Raw genomic sequence first — 21,289 nt, forward strand, 5'->3', positions numbered from 1 at the left:
ATCATTTTTGACTTAAAATTACAAACATAAAAAAAGAAAATCATCAATATTATCAAGACAAGGGCATTTTTTCATTCAGGGACGTTTTCACACAGTATGCACCATAATATTTTACAACACAAAAAGTAAATAACATCTTGGTGATTGTAATCCAAAATGAAGAATAAAATAACAATGTGATAAGTGTCAATAGCTGCAGCTATTACCGTAAAACAGAATACATACACTGATTTCTTCATTAAAAGTGAAGTTCAACAGAACTGTACTGGAACTTTATTCTGTGTTTATTAATAAATTAAAATAAAGTCCTCTGGGGTAGTTCCAAAATGTAAAGTAGGTTGATATTGGTTGATATTGAAGGTTCATATGTAGAACAGCTCTTCATTACTGATATAACAGTTTATATTTGTCACAAAATATTTAAGTAAGGCAAAAGTAAACCTCAGTTGTGTTCATTTGCCAACTACCTATTTTAGTGAATCACCAAAAGCTATTTTAGCAATGACAATAATGCACTTGAATGAACTGATTTAATTTGTTTAAGGAAGGGTTTTAATTACACAGACTTGAAATGAAACTGTTGAATTCCCAGAAAATAGTTTTACATTTGAGTCTTTGTAGCAATGGCTTAAGGCTTTTTAGCAAGTTCACTAATTGTTTTTATTTCTTTTGAAGAATCTGTAAATCTGGCAATCACCTTAACCTGTTTTGTTGTAGAGCAGCTGCCTTCTTTGATGATAAAAATCCTGCTGATGAATGTCTGTGTCAGTTTACCTCTAATCTCCTTGGTTTTTACACCATATATAACTGGGTTCAGACTTGGAGGAAATATGACAAAGGACATCCCCATGAATTTCTGCAGGGTTGGTGGAGTGCCAGGAAATCGATAGAACAGGACAATGATGATGCCCGAAAACTCATAAATCAGGAAAACCAGCAAATGCGTGGCACAGGTATGCAATGCTTTGACCTTGGAATCAGAGTCCTTGTTACTGAAGCATGTAAAGAGAATCCAGGTGTAAGAGAAGAGCACAGAAAACAAACCTATGCCATGGAAAATACCCAAAAGGAACAATCCATAGATGTTGTTCACACTGGTGTCTGTAGCGCAGGTAAGTCTGAGGAGGGAAACATTGTCACAATAGAAATTCCCAAGAACAGTTTTGCAGAAAGGGAACCGCAAGAGCAGCCCAAACAGAGCACCCACCAACAGGATATCAAAAAACCACGCAAAGACAATGAGCTTAATGACTGTGCTCCCTGTCATGATAGTGTGGTACCTTAAAGGGTGGCAGATAGCAATGTATCGATCGAAAGCCATCACAGACAAGATGAGAAGAGTGGCACCACCATAAAGGTGTATACAAAGGGCCTGTATCAAACATGCAGGGAAACTGATATGTCGATGCTCAGACAATAAGTCTGACATAACCCTTGGAATCATGGCACTGACACCTATCAGGTCATTAACTGATAAATTGAAGAGTAACAAATACATTGGCTGATGCAAGTTTCTGTTGGTGGCAATGATGACAAGCAGGATCAGATTGCACAATAGTGCGAAGGTGTAGATCACACTGCCAATGAAGACTGTGACATAGCTGCTTTCCAGGGGCATGTCAATGCTGCCCATGGTGAAAACAGAGTTCAGAACATCTATTGTCCTGTTGTTCATCCTCTCCTTATGTTCTCACCTGCAAACCACCTGCAGAAAATGGGATTCAGTTGATTTAACAGTGTGGTAGAATATAAACAAAAAGGTCATTTTCAAGGTTAATTTATCAGCAAGCATTAATTACGGTTCTTCTATACCTATTGGACAGCAGTTTGAGAGCAGGAAAGCTAGCAGAGTTCAGACAGCTTTATTCATCAGTGAAGAATGGATCTTTTCTGTAACACAACAAAATAGATAATGCTGTATTCCAAAATCAGACTTAAGAAAATTTGGCTCAAAAAAGGCTAAACTGTTAAATTCAGACATATGTCTTCTTACCTTGCTTAAATACACAGTGATAGTTAACAACACCTAGTTTAATGACCTGACTACCCACTGTTTCCCTTCCTGTATTATACATAAATATATGCTCATGTGGGTTATGCCACACAACCATTGGTTGTTTGACTGTGACAACAATTTCAATGCAGACATCTGCTGACTCGCTCAATGCCAGCGAGGTCTTTTCCCTTGCGTGTAATGCTGTGAATGTTTAGTAGACTTTCACAACATAGAGGCACCCTTCAGAGAGTCTGAGCTGTACAATAGCACAGCAAACGAAATAATAATTCTAACATTTCAAAACTGTGTACATTTATGGAATTTTGATTGTCACTAATACCATAAATATACAATAGCTTTCATTAAAATGTCTGAACCCAATTCCTCATCAGATTTACATGTCAGTATAATAGTTTTTAAATGATGACTGGGTTCTTTAGTTTGCTGGAAAAGATCTAACATCCTGAACAGGTTTTGCTTTGTAATATGTACCAGTATATTTATTCAATATGACTATGGTGAATATTCAGATATGTTTACTGTTGGATTATTTAACTTTTTTACAAATATAAGCTCGAATGCCAGAAAAAAAAATCAATGAAGAACTGATTTACATGTGTTAATAGCAACCTTCTTTACATTTTGGAAATACCCCAGATTCCCTATGTAATTAACCAGACCTACACAAACCAGTCCCATCCATGCTCGACAAACTCTTTTTCTCTTATCCAGTAAATGGCCTAACTATCCAGGTATTTGCACAGGGAACATAACATGAATTAAAGCATACACAGGATTCAGTAGGATCTAAGATTTTTGTTTCAGTTTTGTTTTATTGTATTCTCTTGAAAGAACATCTTTGTTTATCCAATATTCATTCCTCAGTTTTCAGAATAAAATTGTATATTTGCATCATCTTGCTATCTGTTTCTGTGTCTGTGAAACGTGGCCACTCACAAAACTGCTACAATTCTAAAAATATATTTACGGGAAAGAACTGTGAATTACATTGGTCAAATCTTAAAGAAAACATCAGGAGTGAATACAGAGTTACACAATACAAGAGATTTTATTGTGTAACTATATTTATTATTTATTGTTGTATTATCAAGAAACAAGAGTAAACTACAGAAGAAACCTTAGAACATGAGATCATAAAAGAAAAGAAAAAAAAGCTTCCAGACCCATTCCAAATTCGTGTTCACAGAAGGAAAAAATGATTTTTTTTTGTTGTCACAGAATTATTATAACCAGCTCAAGGTGAACCTCAAAAGTGTGATACATTTAAGATGAAAATTACATTTCAGAGTCATAGCTGTAAGGTCACAAAACGTTGTAACATTAGTTAAGTTCCCAATATATAATTGTATATACTATGTATACCAAAATAAATGTAAATGTACCTGTAGGCAGTAATTCTCCAAAGATTCAACATTAAGACCAGTTTCAACAAATTTATGAAGGAGTGCATTCATTGTTAGTGATATCTATGACAAAGGGTTTGATACAAACAAAATTAAAGTCAGATTCTCCAGAAATGTCATCAAACGCATAAAATTGTTTAGAAGATGTAGCACTGTAGGTGGCATAAATGCATTAGTAACTGTGCTGGATTTTCTGCAGATAAGTAACGTAAGCACTCACATTCCAAAGCCTTCTCTGCATCAAATGATATGACTGAGGAGGGATGGAGTGGAATGAGGAGGATACAGCACATGTGATATGAGGGCCGGTGGCTCCTTACAAAATTGATTTAATAGTAGAGCTTGGTCAAAAGATATCCAGGTGACATGATAAAACTAGCAGTAATGCTCTTAGTCTAGACTTCAATTCAGTTATTGATTTATTAGGGTTTAATATGATAAATGACTACCTGAGATGTCCTATAAGCAGTATAGTCCTCTACTGACACATAATTTGAAATGATAAGCCCCTGTAATTCCAAATTGCTCATACAGAAATGTATTTTTATGTGGAATAAAAATGAGCCTTATCTCCACTGTGCCAAAAGAACAGAAAAAAAACAAAACAGCAACATTGTAATCATGAGAACACATGACTCTGCTCATCTTAACCTCTCATGTTCTTCACATTTTGACCTATAAAAAGATATTAAAACAGCTCTAGATGTGAGGATAATCTTCTTCATGTTATCAGAAAGAAAACTAAATTCTTGTTCACCGATCTAAAGCACTGGTCGTGATCAAAGCGTGGTTCCACCCTTTGCAGAAAGAGATGATTAGTAAGGTGATGTGTGAGACAAAATAAAGTTCTTGGCAAATTTTGTTTGAAGCCTGCAGGTACTCCAGCATACACCAGCATATTTTTGTTTTTGAAGCTAATATTAAGAGGGCACCACTCTTTGACGGAACAGCAACATAATTTTTTGTCTGATTTCCTTTGTTCTGAGGCCGTATATTATTGGGTTCAGTGTGGGGGGAAATATCATGGTAGAAACACCGATCATCCTCCTGAGGTGAGGAGAGAGTTCTTTTATGCGGTAGGAAATTATTGTAAAAAGCCCTAACCCCTCTAAAATCAGAAAGACAGTTAGATGAGTCGCACAGGTTTGTAGCGCCTTGCTTTTTGTGTCAGATCGTTTGCTTCTAAAACATGCTACAAGGATCTGCAGGTAGGTGTACAGAATCATGCCCAGTCCGAACACTTGCATGCTGGCTGTAATAAACAGTCCGTAAATGTTGTTGATGGTGGTGTCTGCGCAGACCAATGTGAGCAGAGATGGGTTGTCGCAGTAAGGCTGTATAATCAGAGACCGACATCGAGGCAACCGCAGAAGGAGAGCAAACAGCAAGCCAATAATGAATAAGTCCACAAGCCACACTATCATTATCATCCTTATAGCATGGCCATTAGTCATAATGGTATTGTACCTCAGTGGGCTGCATATTGCAATGTACCTGTCATATGACATGACGGTGAGGCTCAGAACACTGCCCACTGCATAGATATGGATGAAAAATGCCTGGGTGATGCAGTTTGAAACATGTATGTACCTGGAGTCCATCAAGATCTCCTTTATGAGCTGTGGCAATAGAGCAGTTGAGCCGATGAGGTCATTGATAGGCAGGTTAAAGAGCAGAAGGTACATGGGCTGGTGGAGGCTCTTATTCATAGTGATGGTGATCAGCAAGACCAGGTTACAGAAGACAATGATCAAGTAGCTCAGCGTGGCAAACACAAAAGCTATGAAGGCCCCTTGTGGAGGGAAATCAAACCCTTGCAGCCTTATAATAAAAGATGAATTTGAAGAAAAGTTATCCATTGTTATGCTTTCAGTTGTCTCTTCTTATAGAAGCCATAGAAAAATTACTGCTGAATAAGAGCAAGCTTGTCAGAAAAAACAAAAGCCTTGACTGATGCACAAAAGTTGAGATCCATTTCAAACAAGCTCGCAGAAAAGTTTAGCACTAACTTACAACATCTTCTTTAGATTCCCGCTCTCGTGCATGACGACACAGTAAGCACAGCAATCAGTTTCTGAGGCAGAACTGCTCTATATTGTAACACACACACGGAGGACATGAGACTCATTTCACATTGTGAATGGCAGGTATTTATACACTGTTCAATGCCCTCAGCAGGTGAGGCACTGCCTCCCAGGTTCCTCTGAGAGGAAGTTAGTCTTATGAGATGAAAGACAGGCATTACTCTGAGGACACAAGACCAAGAAATAAACAATATAACAAAATAATAGTAACATAATTGAGTAGATCTAAAGACTTATGCTTAAATGCTTGACATTTTTTTTCTTTGACAAATATTAATAATGAAATTGATGCCTGTGTATGAATTTCTTTTTGATTTTTTAAAATTTTTGGCTACTTTGAAAGATCTAAAATATAAGATTTTTTTAAGAGTTTTGATTCGTTGAACACTTCTTTGGTCATTGCATAATTCCATTTGTGTCATTCCGTATTTTTTATGTCTTTACTAATATTCAAAAATGTGGAAAATAGTAAAAATAAAGAAAATCCACTTCTATGAGTATGTGTCCATACTTTTGACTGGTGCTGTATAGTATAGTAAGTGTTGTGCCACCGTAACCAATGGGACTTCACACTTCCCTGTGGGAAAACACTCAAAGAGCTAGGTCAGCTCCCGTCTCAGCCGCATGGGCTGGATAAGAAAATGCACAGCCAGGAAAGGCAGCTGCAGGAGCTGCTCAAGCACTGATAGGAGCACAAGCTGTGGCTCATTCCCTTATAACATAGTGGTAGAAACTCACTGTGTTAACAGGCTTTACAAGGGAGAGAACTACACACTGCCCACGAGGGGTACTAAAACAAGGTACCTAATAACATTATTTACAACAAAACCTGGATTCTTCATGAGAGTGCTCCTGTCAAGCAAGATTGCATATGTGCCCTATATGATTATTAAATGGTTTCCACTTACGGAGGCTTTGGCAAGCTAGCCAAATTAAAGTCTAATGTTACCCCTGAATGCTCCTTCTATAAATGCTAATTATGTGGTTTCCTGGACTGACCAATCCAGTCAAACTACCATATCCAGACATTTTCATTTAAAAGGTGACATAATTCTCTTTTGCTTGACCAGTTCTGACAACAACCTAAGATATTGTCAGTGTTGCATTAATTTGTGCCTCAGTAGCTGTTGCACACACTCGTATTATTATTATTAGTATTATTAGTAGTATTATTAAAAAGAAATAAACCCTAAAAATAACAAGAAATGAAAACAATAAAAAATACTCATTCACTCTTGACATTCTTTTTAAAATCTACCAAATGTAAGTTGACAGACATAAATATATTTTTCCAATTCTAGCAGTTTGTGGGTACACTTTACAGACACAAAAACGCAGGGGAAATCAAAGCAAATATCTGATGACTCACTTTGAGAATGGGTGTATGAATGATGGAGAGACTTATATATATATATATATTTTTTTTTTTTTAAAAAGGGGTTAAAAGTAAAGAACAATATGAATATGTATAAATAGTCAACCAACTCCTGCATTGAATCAGCAAAGGCCCTTTTAGCAATGACAGTGCAGAAAGAGCGTTGTTGTTCACCTCTGATAGTTTACACTATAGCAGTGTTGTGTTAATGTTTTTAGTAGATTTTGTGGAAATTCTTAACTTAACCGATTTGCTTTGTCATGTAGCTGGTAGCTACTATTGATGTATAAAGTATTATGCTGCAATACAACTCTTGTGTACTTTCCATACTGTATCTTTTCTTTTAGTTTCATCTTTTCATGATTGATGACTATAGAGTTTAGAAGCAATAATCTTGAATCCAGTTCTGTCTTTGACTGGGGTTTGGCTTGCTGTCAAAGTGTGTATGACAAAGAGGCCTGTACATGATGTGATAGCAGCAAGCTAGCCATGCTAAATATCAGCAAATCACAGTACAGCTCCCTTTTCTTCAGCCACCAACAGGGTTAGCTACTATGATGGAGGACAAAAAGACATCTGACCATGCACAAGAAACCAGCTCAGGTTTAAATCATTGTGCTAGCTCTTAGCTCCCTTTTAAGCTTGTGCAATACAAAGTGGCATTGCAAAGACCGAAAGGCCAAACATTCACTACAGTCTTATTTTAGTACTTTATTACTTTGTACTTTGTACTACTACTAATGAAAATAATAATAAACTTCAAACTTCCATCCATACAATGCCCAGAAACTATAGGAAGGACTGATCTCATTGTCCACCATCACTTCAACTTCATGTCATACTTCCTCTTACAAATGTATAGGAACATGTTGTGGGACTACCTTAACAGGCAGGGCGTTTCCCGTTTGCTATTAGATGGGAGCACAAATGAGTCCTCCCCAAATCACTAAAAAACAGAAAATTATCTCAAACCATAGTCTCTATAGAGTTTAACTGTGAAGTTGCCAAGTCCAACTCTTGTATGTGCAGTTTTTCTCATAGCTGGTTAGTTCTGCTAACAAAATCAGTTACCCTGGATATCTCTACTTACCCAAGAAGAACTACCCAAGGACATCTTAGCTTTCAATTTAATGGGATTATTGGAAGCATTCATTACCCTAACTAGAACTTCACTATTCTCTACCCAGCTCATGGTTTGCACCATAAGTATATCCTGCCTTTCTGCTAAACTATGGCTTGGCTCTGCTAATCCTAGGATAGTGTAAGACAATAAACTAGGATCCACCCAGACAGCATGATTTCTGAACTCATCACATCTTCTATAGCCATAACCTGACTCACCACCCCTTCACCCAAATCCCTATTAGTTTCTGTTCCATCAGAGGGCACATGGGTGCTGAAAGATCAACCACTGCTCCAAATTGAACAAGAAAATGTGTGCTGCTGTGGTCTGTTGGGTGTAGCTGATGGTGGATACCTGTCTGGGTAGTGGGTGGAATATCCCATAGTTCCCGACAAATTGCATATGAAAATGTGTCTAAAAAGATATAGTTATAGTGTAGATAGTAGGAAGGAAATGAGTGATATGGTAACTAGGAATGGTATGGAATTTATTGCTTTTTATTTTTTCGTAAGCCGTTTTTGTTGGGGTTTTTCTAACTTTTTATGTTTCTTTTATTTTGCTTTGGATATGAACTTAATTTTGTAAATCTGTACAAAATTGGGGGTGGCGGGGGGGGGGGGGGGGGTCGAAGGGTCAGCATCTATCCTGTTAAAACATTGCAACCACATTGCCCGTCTAGGTTACCAAAAACTGTTGACTTGGGAAACCACATTTTTTACAAATGAACATATATCTGTTTCTCCATCATGCGTACTCCATTCATACATCCAATTTCAAAATGTGTCATCAGATATTTACTTTGTTTTCCCTTGTATTTTCTGACTGCAAATCCCAGTATACATACCCACCAAACTTCTAGAATTCTAAAAATATGTTCATGGGAAATGTCTGGAAATAACTTACATTTGGTAGATTTTAAACAGAACATCAAGAGTTAATGAGTATTTTTGTGGTATTATTTTAATTCCTTATTTTATTGTTCATTTCTTTTTTTAAGAAATAAAACAACAATAAACTACAAAAGAAACCTTCTAAAATTAAAACAGAATCCAAGCTAAGAAATGTTTTCCAGACCGATTCCAAATTTCTGTTGATAAAAAGTTAAAATTATCCTGATATACTTGCAAATTTCACCTTGTCAGTGAGGGTCACAGCTCATTTTCAACCTCAAAAGTTTATTACATTTAAGATACAGTACTGTAGCTTTCATGTTCAAGTTGAATAATGATATTAATAATGTACCTGTAGGTAGTTAGGTTCTACCTTAGGTTTCTAGTTTTAAGAATTTTATCAGGAATTATGTCTGTCTGGTACTAATACCAAACAGCATTTGCCATCATCATACACCCAGTTTTTCCAGTGCATACATATGACCTATGACATAAGTATCATACATATGCATAAATATCATGAAGCACATTAAGTTATTGAGAGGATGTATTTCTTTAGATGGTGTAGATGTGCTGGTAACTACGCTGCAGTTTCTGCAAATAATAAATCATGTAAACATTCACTTTCTAATGTTTAAAAGCCTTCTCTGCATCAAACAATATGGAGGCTACATCTGGAAGGGAATGAGCAGGATACAACACATGTGATATGAGGCTCGATGACTCTTTGCAAATCTCATTTAATCATTTTAGCATTTGGTCAATTAAACATCTAGGTGATTTGATTAAAGTGTACAAAAGTCAATTATAGTAATACTCCTGGCCTGAATTTCAACACTATTAGTTTATTAAAATTTGTTATCATAAATGACTGCTTGAGATGTCTTCAGGAGACTGGGGTAATCTACTGTGTCCTAATTACATGTAACGAACCCTTGCACCTCTAAATCACTCACCAGGAAAAAACAACAAAAAGGTAAAACAACAACAACAAAAAGCACTGTACTCATGAGAATGGAGCATTCAGCTCTACTTTGCTCCTCATTCTCCCATCATCTAAAATAATGACAATATGTTTTGTTTAAGGTGCTTACCATACAAAAAAAAATGTGAGAAGAATCTTCCTTGTGTAACAGTAATGTTCACTGATCTAAAGCAGTGCTAGATGATGATCTCTCTATCAGACAGCATAATGTGAATTTTTAGGAAAAAATACAGTTCTTAGCATATTTTGGTTGAAGCATTCAGATACATAACAAGCATATTTTTCATAGCATATCAGGACTTCACCTCCTTTTGACGAAACAGCAACATAATCTTTTGTCTGATCTCCTTTGTTTTCAGGCCGTATATTATTGGAGGTGAAAAGAAAAGGTGGAAATATCATCACAGAAACCCTTGGCATCTTTTTTGTTGAAGCATGCAAATACATCACAAGCATATTTTTGTCTTTAAAACTAACATCAGGATTTGACCACCTTTTGACAGAACAGCAACATAATCTTTTGTCTGATTTCCTTTGTTTTAAGTCCATATATTATTGGGTTCAGGAAAGGGGGAAATATCATAATAGACACTCCAACAAGCCTTCTTATATGAGGAGAAATTTCTTTTATACGGTATGAAATAATTGTTAAAAATGCTAACCCCTCCAAAATGAGGAAGACCGTTAAATGAGTTGCACATGTCTGGAGAGCTTTACTTTTTGTGTCAGATCGTTTGCTTTTAAAACATGCAACGAGAATCTGCAGGTAGGTGTAGAGAACCATGCCCACACTAAGCCCTTGTAAGCTAGCTGTAAGGAGCAATCCGTAAATGTTGTTGATGGTGGTGTCTGCACAGACTAAATTGACCAGTGATGGGTTGTCACAGTAAGGCTGTGTAATCAGAGACCGACATCGAGGCCACCGGAGAACTAGAGCAAACAACGCTCCAATCAAAAAGAAGTCCAGAAGCCACCCAATTACTATCATTCTTACAACGAGGCTGTTGGTCATGATGGTGTTGTACCTCAGTGGGTTACATATTGCAATATACCTGTCATATGACATGAAGGTGAGAATAAACAAGCTGCCCACTGCATAGATGTGGATGAAAAATGCCTGAGCGATGCAGTTTGACACCTCGATGTAGCGGGAGTCCAGCAAGATTTCCTTTATGAGCTGTGACAAGAGGGCAGAGGAGCCGATGAGGTCATTGATAGGCAGGTTAAAGAGCAGAAGGTACATGGGCTGGTGGAGGCTCTTATTCATAGTGATGGTGATCAGCAAGACCAGGTTACAGAAGAGAATGGACAAGTAGCTCAGCATGGCAAAAACAAATGCTACATAGGTCACTTGGGGAGAGAGATCAAAGCTTTGCAGCCTCAAAACAGAAGATGAATTTGAAGAAAAGGTATCCATTATTATGCTTTCAGTTAGAAAGCACTACTGCTGAATTAGACCAAACCTCTTAGAACTAACAAAAGCGTTGAGTCTGAAAAGCACTGAACAACAATCAAAAGTTGAGATCCATTTCAAATGAGCGCACACAAAGGTTTAGCATCAAATTATATCTACCCTGATAACATCTTGTTCAGGTTCCCTCTCTCATGTTTAACAACACCATAAGTACAACAATGTTTCTGAGGCAGAAGAGCTCTATTTCATTGCACACAAGCAATGAGACTCCTCTTAAATTATGAGTGGCATGCGTTTATATACCATATATAGCCTTCAGCAGGTGAGTCACTGCCTTCCAGATTCCCCTAAGAGGACTGATAGTTGTTGTTGTTGATAGTTGGTGTATAAGAGCAAAGCCCGTTGGAATATTACCTTGAGAGCACAGGACAAAGAAAGTAACACTTTTATTATGGGTCATGTGAGGACACTGAATAATAATATGATTGAATAGATGAGAGAAGAACAAATGTAGTGTATACATCAATTGCTTTCCAGCAGTAACCAGTGAGAGTTCACACTTCCCTATAGGAAAACACTCAAGGAGGTCAAGACGCAGGACACAGGAACTCAGTGATTTTTTGACCTCTCTATTTTGCACATCCCTACAAGTTAACTGGCTAACTAGTTGGTTTACTCATATTTATATGGGTTCACTTGTGTTCAACACGTAACATTTCTTGGTTTGGTGTGCCAGCATGCGTAGATTTCACTGGGGGCATATTTTATGTCCTACATTTTGATTTATGTCCTAATCCTAGATTTTGATTGGTGCATTAGTACTTATATTGATATATTACTTGTTACTATATCAATAGAAGTACTGATCTATTGAATAGTTGCCATGTCTGTTGTTTTTCTGGCATATGTATTTGTCTGCAGTTAAATGTATTGTTTGCTTGAATTGGTTGGCTGGTTTATGTATTGTATGTATTATGATATATTGCATATAGTGCATATATTGCCATCGGATGCAATGGTTTGCCATTTTACAGTGGCTTTGGAAGGTATTCAGATCCTGCTTGAATTGGTTGGCTGGTTTATGTATTGTATGTATTATGATATATTGCATATAGTGCATATATTGCCATCGGATGCAATGGTTTGCCATTTTACAGTGGCTTTGGAAGGTATTCAGATCCTTTCAATTTTTGCACACTCTGTTGTGGTATAGACTTAATCTAAATTGGATTAAATGTATTCTTTTGGCCATCAGTCTACACACAATAACCTATAATGACAAAGCAAAAACATTTTTTAGAAATTTATGAACACCAACTGAACACTAAGCGTGCCTCACCACACCAGCCTCTGAATCCAAGTGGGATGCCGAGCACATGCAATCTTCTGATGTGTATGCAGTCAATGCCTCCATTTTACACAGTACAAACTCCACTGTGCACCAGGAGGCATGACACGAAATGGAACATGGTTGCATCCCCCCAGTAACTTTGCAGGTAACTGCACAAGTTAGATGGTGCTGGCAGACTAACAGGCGAAACCTGGCTGACCTAACCACCCCATATTTGGTGGAACCAATCCAATGTCTTGCACTGCTGTGGGTCCCTGTCATTGTCAACATATATGGTCAAATTTGAACCCCAGTCATTGGCCTCATCTTGTGTTGAGAACCAGGGCTTTCACTGTCTGAGCCACTTGGGAACCCCTTCATTCACAATACAATCTTCCTTTATGAAGGGAGCATCATGTCCTGTCTAAATCTTTATTGTGAGTGATGGGCAGACCATATCAACAAGCATTTGGAAAGCATTTGCAATTAATCACAAGCAATGGAAATGATCAGAACAAAAAGCAACAAGAGCACAGCACAAGGAAATGTTCATTTACAATTACGTTTTTTCACTTTTGCATTTGCTTTTTCTTTTTTGGCACAAATCACACTCCTTATCTGTTTTCATTGTCTGTCCTTACTGTCAACTGTTGAACTGTTGAAACTGCTAAATGCTGCCAGACAATAGGGACAGTACCAAAATTTTAGTAAAGTCCCCAGTCTTTTCTTTTGCTCACAATGACCAGGCCCACAGCAGTGGAACAAAATGGCTTCCTTTTGCAGCAAATAGAGAAGGTTGGCCAGAGGTGCTTATCTCACTGCTATCAGGCACCCTGCAACTCAAAACGCATCTGTGAATTGCTCAGGTGATATCAACAGAGTTTCCACAGTGTCCACTGAGGCTTGAAGGACAAAAAATGGTCCATGGCTGCATGCAAGTATATCAGTGGATTGCATTTGTCTGACCTAATTGCTCCTGTGTGAGAGCAGATGTTTTCACTGTAAACCCAGCTTAATATACAATTGTAGATTAAAGAATAGTGTTGCCTAAAGAGAAAGAAGCAAAAAAAGTTTGTATTGAAGTCAAAACCTTTAATTTTCCAAAGGAGAATGTAATGTTTTTGTCAGTGCTCCGCCTCCTTAGCTGTTGTGTTTTTGTTTTTTCCTTTGCCCATGTGCTTTTGTTTTCCTTGTGTTTTAGTCCTGCCCCGCTCCCCGCCCTATCTCCGCCCGCCTGATTGCCTGCACACCTGCTTCCCATTCCCTCGTCTGCCCTGCCCTATATCTTCCCTGCTTTTCCCTGTCCTGTTGCTAGTTCGTCACAGTGTTTTTCGCCTGTTTCGTCCCCGCGTTTGCATTTTGCTTCTGTCTGCCGGTTTCTCGCTTTTTGACCCTGCTTTTTCCCCAGACCTCGTTTTTGCCTGCCTCCTTGTCTCGTTCGCCTGATTGCCTGCCTGTCCGGTTCCCGACCTTGCCTGCTCCCGTTTCCCGATCCTCGCTCTGTCCACGGACTGCCTTCCGGTTTTCGACCCTGCCCGTTTTCTGATTAACGATTCTGCCTCACGATTGTGTCAAAGACGCTTGGAACCCGAAGCTCCCGTGGTCCGCGCCTGAGTCCCTGCCTGAGCCCTGACAGTTTTCAAGACCTTCTCATTTGTTTATACAAAATGAGAGAGTTACTAGACTGCAGGGAGAGCATGCTCTCAGTCTGTTCCTCCCGGCCACAGAACACTACAAAACACTATCCTACTGATTTAAAAAATAAATATATTATGTTGGGCATGCCCACATACCACCACAATAACAAACTCTTATTCTAAAGATCATTTTGATATCAAGTTACCAATTTCATATTGTATACAAGACAGCAGTTGTAACAATGAATAGATACTTTAAATAATACTATAGTGTTCCACTGTCTTCGGAATTCTTTCCAATCCATCCAATTCTTTTTGGAAAGTAAGTCAATAAAACAGGATACAGACCAATATTAAATGCAATATATATATCCATCTGTGTTCATGGATACTTTGGAAAATAGGTCCTATGTAAGCTGACCTGGATAAGGCTGTCAGCTAAATAATAGTAATAGTGTTAAATATTCGTGCCCAGTAGTAGGGTGTGTTATCCAAAGGCTGAGCTGTATACGTGGATGTAAAAATTTTAGGCAATGAAATCCTCTCTGGCTGATATCATCTGCTAAGAATTTCATATGTACTCCATTTTCAGTAATAATGGTAAGATATGAAATTCTGTCCTTGAGGTTTTGGAACATCGAGCCAGCCAGTTACATATTAGTTGTTCCTGCATTAAAAAGGAGACACTTTTTTCTTTAAGTAGAAAGTAATCCTCTCCCGAATCTCTTTAGTTTTGAGACCATATATAAGGGGGTTAAGGAGGGGTGGAAAGACTAATACCGAGACCCCGAAAGACCTTCTCAAATATGGGGATGCTTGCTCAAGCCGATGTGCGATTAGAGTGACTAAAGTATTGAATTCCAAGAATAAGAAAACTACTAAGTGAGTAGCACAGGTCTGAATAGCTTTGCTCTTGGCATCAGACAGCTTATTGAACAGGCAGGTCAGCAGGATTTGGATATATGTATACAACACCACTATTAGTGGTACACCTTGAGTAAAGGTAATCACAAACATTCCATAGAAATTATTTACACTTGTGTCCTCACAGATAAGCTTCACTAATGAGGGATTGTTGCAGTACATGTCCACGATGACAGTCCTGCAGAGTTTAAAGCGGGAGAGCAAAGAAAAAAGCACTGTTATGATAATAAAATTTAAGAGCCACATGAAAACGATCATTTTCACCAAGTTGCTGTTGGTCATGATTGCATTGTACCTCAATGGGCAGCAGATGGCGATGTACCTGTCGTATGCCATCACTGTCAATATGAACAAGGATCCAACTCCATACAGGTGTATGAGAACAGCCTGCATTAAACATGCTGGGTAAGAGATGGACCTGTTCTGAGACAGGATGCTAATGATCAGTTGAGGGAAGAAGGCAGTGGCTCCAACCAGGTCATTTACTGTCATGTTGAAGAGCAATATGTGCATGGGTTTGTGTAGATGGCTATTCAGAGCAATGCTGATGATGATGACCATGTTGCATAAGAATATGGCACAGTAGGCGATTGTTCCGAAGATGAATGTTGGATAGATGCCTGCAGGGGGTAGAGCCAAAGATTCCATGGTTAAATTTGCTGTAGCCTTTGAAATATTGGAAAGAATGCCTTCCATCCTTAGCGAGGTTGTTTTCGCCTTGTTTCACCTGTAAATATCTGTAAATAGAACACATCACATATAGTAAGATTTTAATGGTAAAATTAGCAAAAACACATACTGTTTGCAAATGCAATATGGTTTCATAAAGAAATGAAACGACAGCATCTCAGAAGCATTATTTAACAAGAACAATTGATTTCATGTGCACAGATTTTATTAATGAAATATAAATGGGAATTTTCCTATTTGATTATTTGTTTTGCACACACAGATTTGTAAAGGTACATTTCTAATACAAAACTGACAGCAAAAATGGCTTTCTGTTTTCGTACTTACCCCTGGATATTTGTCTGCTCCTCTCAAATGCTGGTTTTCATTGCAAGACTACAGGGCTGTCTTTAACACCAGTTAACTTATCTCAGCTCTTATATTTCTGAAGGTAAGGACAGCCCCACAGAAAGTGTTCAATGACACAGCCCCTTGAGTGGAAACATTACACATACTCAACTGCACCTGGCAGCCATGCCTATCTACCCAAGGGTAAGAAATAGTAGAATCGGAATCAAATTTATTGGCCTATTGGCCTAGCACACACAAAGAATTTACTGACAATACACAATATACAAGCAATATACAAGCAATGCACAATATACAAGCAATATACAGATAATACAAGCAATATACAGATAATATAAAACAAAAAACATACATAAAGTGCAAGTGTGTGTGGTGGTGCAAACAATAATTTGCATTACGTATGGGAATGAAACTGTGATGTTTGAGTATTTGTACAATACAGTATTTGTAGATGTGAAGCGGCGTGACATAACTATCTGAAGAAACGAGAGTAGCTATAGCATAGCAGATGATACTGGTCAGCTATTTATGAGGGTGAGTGGCATGAGGAAAGAAACTGCTCCTGTGTCTGGTGGTTTTGGTGTACAGGGTTCTGTAGCGCCTGCCAGAGGGGAGGAGTTGAAGAAGGTAGTGTCCAGGGTGTGAGGAATTTGTGATGATTTTCCCTGCCCATTTCCTGGTTCTTGAGAAGTCCTGGAGGGTGGGCAGGGGAGCACCAATGGTTTTTTCTGCTGTCCTTACTGTTCGCTGTAGTCTGTTTCTATCCTGATTTGTGGCTGTTCCAAACCAGACCGTGATGGATGTGCACAGGACGGATTTGATGACTACTGTGTACGACTGGCTCAACAGCTCCTGTGGCAGACCATACTTCCTCAGTTGCTGCAGAAAGTGCATCCTTTGCTGGGCCTTTTTGAGGATGGAGTTGATGTTGGACTCCCACTTCAGGTCTTGGGAAATGGTAGTTCCCAGAAACTTGAAGGTCTCCGCGGTTGACACAGGGCTGTCGGATGTTGTTAGGGGGAGCAGTGCTTAGGGGTGTCTCCTAAAGTCCACTGTCAACTCCACAATTTTGAGCGTATTCAGCTCCAAGTTGTTCTGTTTGCACCAGAGCACCACCCATTCAACCTCCCGCTAATATGCAGACTCTTCGCCATCGTGGATGAGTCCGTTGGCCGTAGTGTCATCTGCAAACTTCAGGACTTTAACAGCTGGGTCCTTGGAGGTGCAGTTGTTGGTGTAGAGGGGGAAGAGCAGTGGGGAGAGGACACATCCCTGGGGAGCACCAGTGCTGACTGTCCGTATACCAGAAGTGATTTCCCCCAGCCTCACCTGCTGTTTCTTGCCTGTCAGGAAGCTGGTGATCCACTGACAGATGGCGGGGGATACAGTGAGCTGGGAAAGTTTGGAGGAGAGGATTTCTGGAATGATGGTGTTGAACACCAAGCTGAAGTCCAAAAACAGGATCCTTGCATATGTCCCTGGGCAGTCAAGGTGTTGCAGGATGTAGTGCAGTCTCATGTTGACTGCATCATCCACTGACCTGTTTCACCGGTAGGCAAACTGCAGGGGGTCCAGCAGGTGTCCTGTGACGTTCTTCAGGTGGGCGTTCAAAGGACTTCAATGACCACATACGTCAGAGCAACACATATGTGTGTGTGTGTGTGTGTGTGTGTGTGTGTGTGTGTGTGTGTGTGTGTGTGTATATATATATATATATATATACGTATATGACATGTCCCTTTGAGCAGAGGTATATTTTTAGCTTAAGGGGCAGCACAATCATCTTTGCCATCATTACCAGTGATGCCTGTCTGTACAGCATCGGCTCACATACTAAAGTTTGGGATCCCTGGATTTTGATTCACATATGGAGTATAACAAAAAGAGCACAAGTATTTGAGTCAAACCGATGTTAACAGTCTCATTTTTGGCGTCAGGGTGCCAATTTAGTAAGCATGTGACAGGTATAGACTCAGTGCCAGGATAAAATGCAGTTGGGTACAATCTATGGGGGTGCACAAAAAGTTATAAATACTAAGTAGACATCTGAGACAATGGGGGGTGCACTGAGGTCTGTCTGGTCTAAGCACCCCCATAGTCCTGGGCCTGGACAGAGAATACGGATATAGGAGATGAAAAGATACATGAACAGATCCACTGAATCTCTTTGAATACATATGAATTTTGCTGGTAGTTTGGTTAGCTCCACAGATGGGACCGAGCAGGGATTGTCACAGCAGACGATGGCAATGCATTTGACAGTTGGGAACTCTGATTTGAAGGAGGAACACAATTCCAACCAATTAACACCCTCGAGCACAGGCAGATGGGTTTGTGAAGATTGATCTGCCCTGATCAGGCTCCAGAAAGAGGAAAACTAAAAAAAAAAAAAAAGCACTAGCACTTAACTCAGTATCATACTGACCTCTTGAAATACTACTCGATAATTACTCTAAGCATAGTGATGCACTTATTTGTAAGTCACTCTGGGTAACAGCATCTCCTAAATGACGTAATGTAATGTAATGAAAACAGGTTTGAGAAGAGCCCTGACAGAAAAATAGTCAGGCTATGCCAAAACAGGCAACTTACAAACTGAATGTGAAAGTTTCACTTGAAAAAAATGAACCAATCCTGTATGGTATTGAAACATATATTAATTATTTGTGCCATAAAGACTAATCAAAATAACAGAGGACTATGATAACAACATATCTCATACATAGTAACAAAAATACATCAAAAGTATGTCAGGAAATGCACCTTAGAAAGAAGTAGAGGAAAAAAAAGAAAAGAAGGAAAAAATAAATATTTTTATGCACAGTTTTGCAATCACATGCTGAACCACAGACTCCAAGCTGTACAAGCTACCTCCCCACTCCACCACCTCCCCCCCACCCCCACCCCCTGTGTGTTTCTCACATGAGGTTTCCTGTTGCCACAAATGCACTGTCATACGCTCTCATTATAAACTAATGAAGTAAAAGACCAATTAGATATGTAATGTAAGGTAATCATGCACATTAAGATATCAGTACACACACACTGCTGAAACACTGAGCAATTTGCAAAGATGGTTAATCAATGCCAATAAAAACAAACACAAAAAAAAAAATTCTGAAAACACGGTTAAAGTATTTGACAGTTTGCGAGTGGAGTTTTCAGGCATCATCATTGTCCTTCATTTTCAGTTTCTAACACTTGTACCTGTAGAAATTTGTGTAGAAATGCATGACGAACTGAAAAAAGCATGCACAAGTGGGATATTTCACATCAAAGAAGCAAATAGTTACAAAACAAAAGATGTTTAAGATAATGCTATATGAAATATATTTTAAAGTGAATATTGAAACTACTGCAAAGTTTGAGGCAATGCTGAAAAACACTTATTTTCTGTCACTTACTCAACCATTTTATTACAAGTTTAATAAACAGTGAAAAAGAGAGGTCATTACTTAAATTAGTATTGTTTTATTTGCATCATAGTAGCATTAAGGGTTGATTCCCTCAGATCTCATCAGACTGCATAAGGTAAATGTGAGGAAAATACAGCTCTTGGCATCTTTTTTGTTGAAGCATGCAACTACATCACAAGCATATTTTTGTCTTTAAAACCAGCATCAGGATTTGACCACCTTTTGACAGAACAGCAACATAATCTTTTGTCTGATTTCCTTTGTTTTAAGTCCATATATTATTGGATTCAGAAAAGGGGGAAATATCATGATAGACACTCCAACAAACCTCCTTACATGAAGAGAAAATTCCTTTATACGGTATGAGATAATTGATAAAAACCCTAAACTCTCCAAAATGAGAAAGACAGTTAAATGAGTGGCACAGGTCTGTAGAGCTTTGGTTTTTGTGTCAGATCCTTTACTTTTAAAACATGCAATAAGAATCTGCAGGTAGGTGTAGACAACTACGGACACACTAAATACTTGCAAGCTGGCTGTAATGAACAGTCCGTAAATGTTGTTGATGGTGGTGTCTGCACAGACTAAATTGACCAGTGATGGGTTGGTACAGTAAGGCTGTGTAATCAGAGACTGACATCGAGGCCACCGGAGAACTAGAGCAAACAACGCTCCAATCATAAAGAAGTCCAGAAGCCACCCAATTACTATCATTCTTACAACGAGGCTGCTGGTCATGATGGTGTTGTACCTCAGTGGGTTACATATTGCAATATACCTGTCATATGACATGATAGTGAGAATAAACAAGCTGCCGGCTCCATAGATATGGAGGAAAAATGCCTGAGCGATGCAGTCTGAGACCTCGATGTAGCGGGAGTCCAGCAAGATTTCCTTTATGAGATGTGGCAAGATAGCAGTTGAGCCGATGAGGTCATTGATAGGCAGGTTAAAGAGCAGGAGGTACATGGGCTGGTGGAGGCTCTTATTCATAGTGATGGTGATCAGCAAGACCAGGTTGCAGAAGACAATAGACAAATAGCACAGTGTAGCTAAAACAAATGCTACGTAGGCTGCTTGGGGAGAGAGATCAAAGCCTTGCAGCCTCAAAACAGAAGATGAATTTGAAGAAACGATAACCATTATTATGCTTTCAGGAGTGTCTCTTCATAGAAGCCCTAGAAAAATTACCACTGAATAAGAACTCTCAGAATTATCAAAAGCATTGACTTATGTTCAAAAGCTGAGATCCATTTCGAATGAGTGCACGGAAATGTGTAGGACCAAATTATTTATATCCTAATAACATCTTCTTCAGGTTTCTTCACTCCTTCTTGACAAAACAATAAGTGCAACAATCAGTTTCTGAGCCAGATGAGCTCTGTTTCATTGCACTCATAGGCAAGCTATGAGACTCCTCTGAAATTGCGATTGGCATGTATTTATAGACTGTATAATCCCTTCAGCAGGTGAGTCGCTGCCTTCCAGGTTCCCCTGAGAGGGCTCAAAGTCGGTTTCAAGTTTATGTGATGAAAGACCTTTTCTATTATTACCCTGCAAGCACAGGCCCAAGAAATAAACACTTTTGTTATGGGTCATGTGAGGATACTAGATAACAGTTATATTGTAGAACAGATGCAATGTATACATCGA

The 21,289-nt window shown here is 38.8% G+C and overlaps 5 protein-coding genes across 5 annotated transcripts; all 5 read right to left on the bottom strand.

The window, feature by feature from the left end:
- Positions 1-628: 628 nt before the first annotated feature.
- On the bottom strand, positions 629-1,675 carry LOC118783765 (olfactory receptor 52Z1-like). The gene has a single exon (XM_036537720.1). It carries the CDS (start codon positions 1,673-1,675, stop codon positions 629-631), a length of 1,047 nt encoding a protein of 348 aa, XP_036393613.1.
- A 2,665-nt stretch (positions 1,676-4,340) lies between these two features.
- On the bottom strand, positions 4,341-5,279 carry LOC118782590 (olfactory receptor 52B2-like). The gene has a single exon (XM_036535945.1). The coding sequence runs from the start codon at positions 5,277-5,279 to the stop codon at positions 4,341-4,343; it is 939 nt and encodes a 312-aa protein (XP_036391838.1).
- Positions 5,280-10,355: 5,076 nt separating this feature from the next.
- LOC118783766 (olfactory receptor 52Z1-like) lies at positions 10,356-11,294 on the bottom strand. Its single transcript, XM_036537721.1, has one exon. It carries the CDS (start codon positions 11,292-11,294, stop codon positions 10,356-10,358), a length of 939 nt encoding a protein of 312 aa, XP_036393614.1.
- A 3,636-nt stretch (positions 11,295-14,930) lies between these two features.
- LOC118783767 (putative gustatory receptor clone PTE03) lies at positions 14,931-15,878 on the bottom strand. Its single transcript, XM_036537722.1, has one exon. The coding sequence runs from the start codon at positions 15,876-15,878 to the stop codon at positions 14,931-14,933; it is 948 nt and encodes a 315-aa protein (XP_036393615.1).
- A 3,962-nt stretch (positions 15,879-19,840) lies between these two features.
- Positions 19,841-20,779, bottom strand: LOC118783768 (olfactory receptor 52B2-like). Its single transcript, XM_036537724.1, has one exon. The coding sequence runs from the start codon at positions 20,777-20,779 to the stop codon at positions 19,841-19,843; it is 939 nt and encodes a 312-aa protein (XP_036393617.1).
- Between the last annotated feature and the right edge of the window lie 510 nt (positions 20,780-21,289).

The sequence above is a fragment of the Megalops cyprinoides genome, chromosome 9 (genome assembly GCF_013368585.1).
Source record: "Megalops cyprinoides isolate fMegCyp1 chromosome 9, fMegCyp1.pri, whole genome shotgun sequence".
In the NCBI taxonomy this organism is placed as follows: domain Eukaryota; kingdom Metazoa; phylum Chordata; class Actinopteri; order Elopiformes; family Megalopidae; genus Megalops; species Megalops cyprinoides.

Excerpts from the sequence above, each read along its gene's own strand:
- LOC118783765 (XM_036537720.1), bottom strand. The coding sequence starts at position 1,675 with ATGAACAACAGGACAATAGATGTTCTGAACTCTGTTTTCACCATGGGC.
- LOC118783766 (XM_036537721.1), bottom strand. The coding sequence starts at position 11,294 with ATGGATACCTTTTCTTCAAATTCATCTTCTGTTTTGAGGCTGCAAAGC.
- LOC118783768 (XM_036537724.1), bottom strand. The coding sequence starts at position 20,779 with ATGGTTATCGTTTCTTCAAATTCATCTTCTGTTTTGAGGCTGCAAGGC.
- LOC118783767 (XM_036537722.1), bottom strand. The coding sequence starts at position 15,878 with ATGGAAGGCATTCTTTCCAATATTTCAAAGGCTACAGCAAATTTAACC.
- LOC118782590 (XM_036535945.1), bottom strand. The coding sequence starts at position 5,279 with ATGGATAACTTTTCTTCAAATTCATCTTTTATTATAAGGCTGCAAGGG.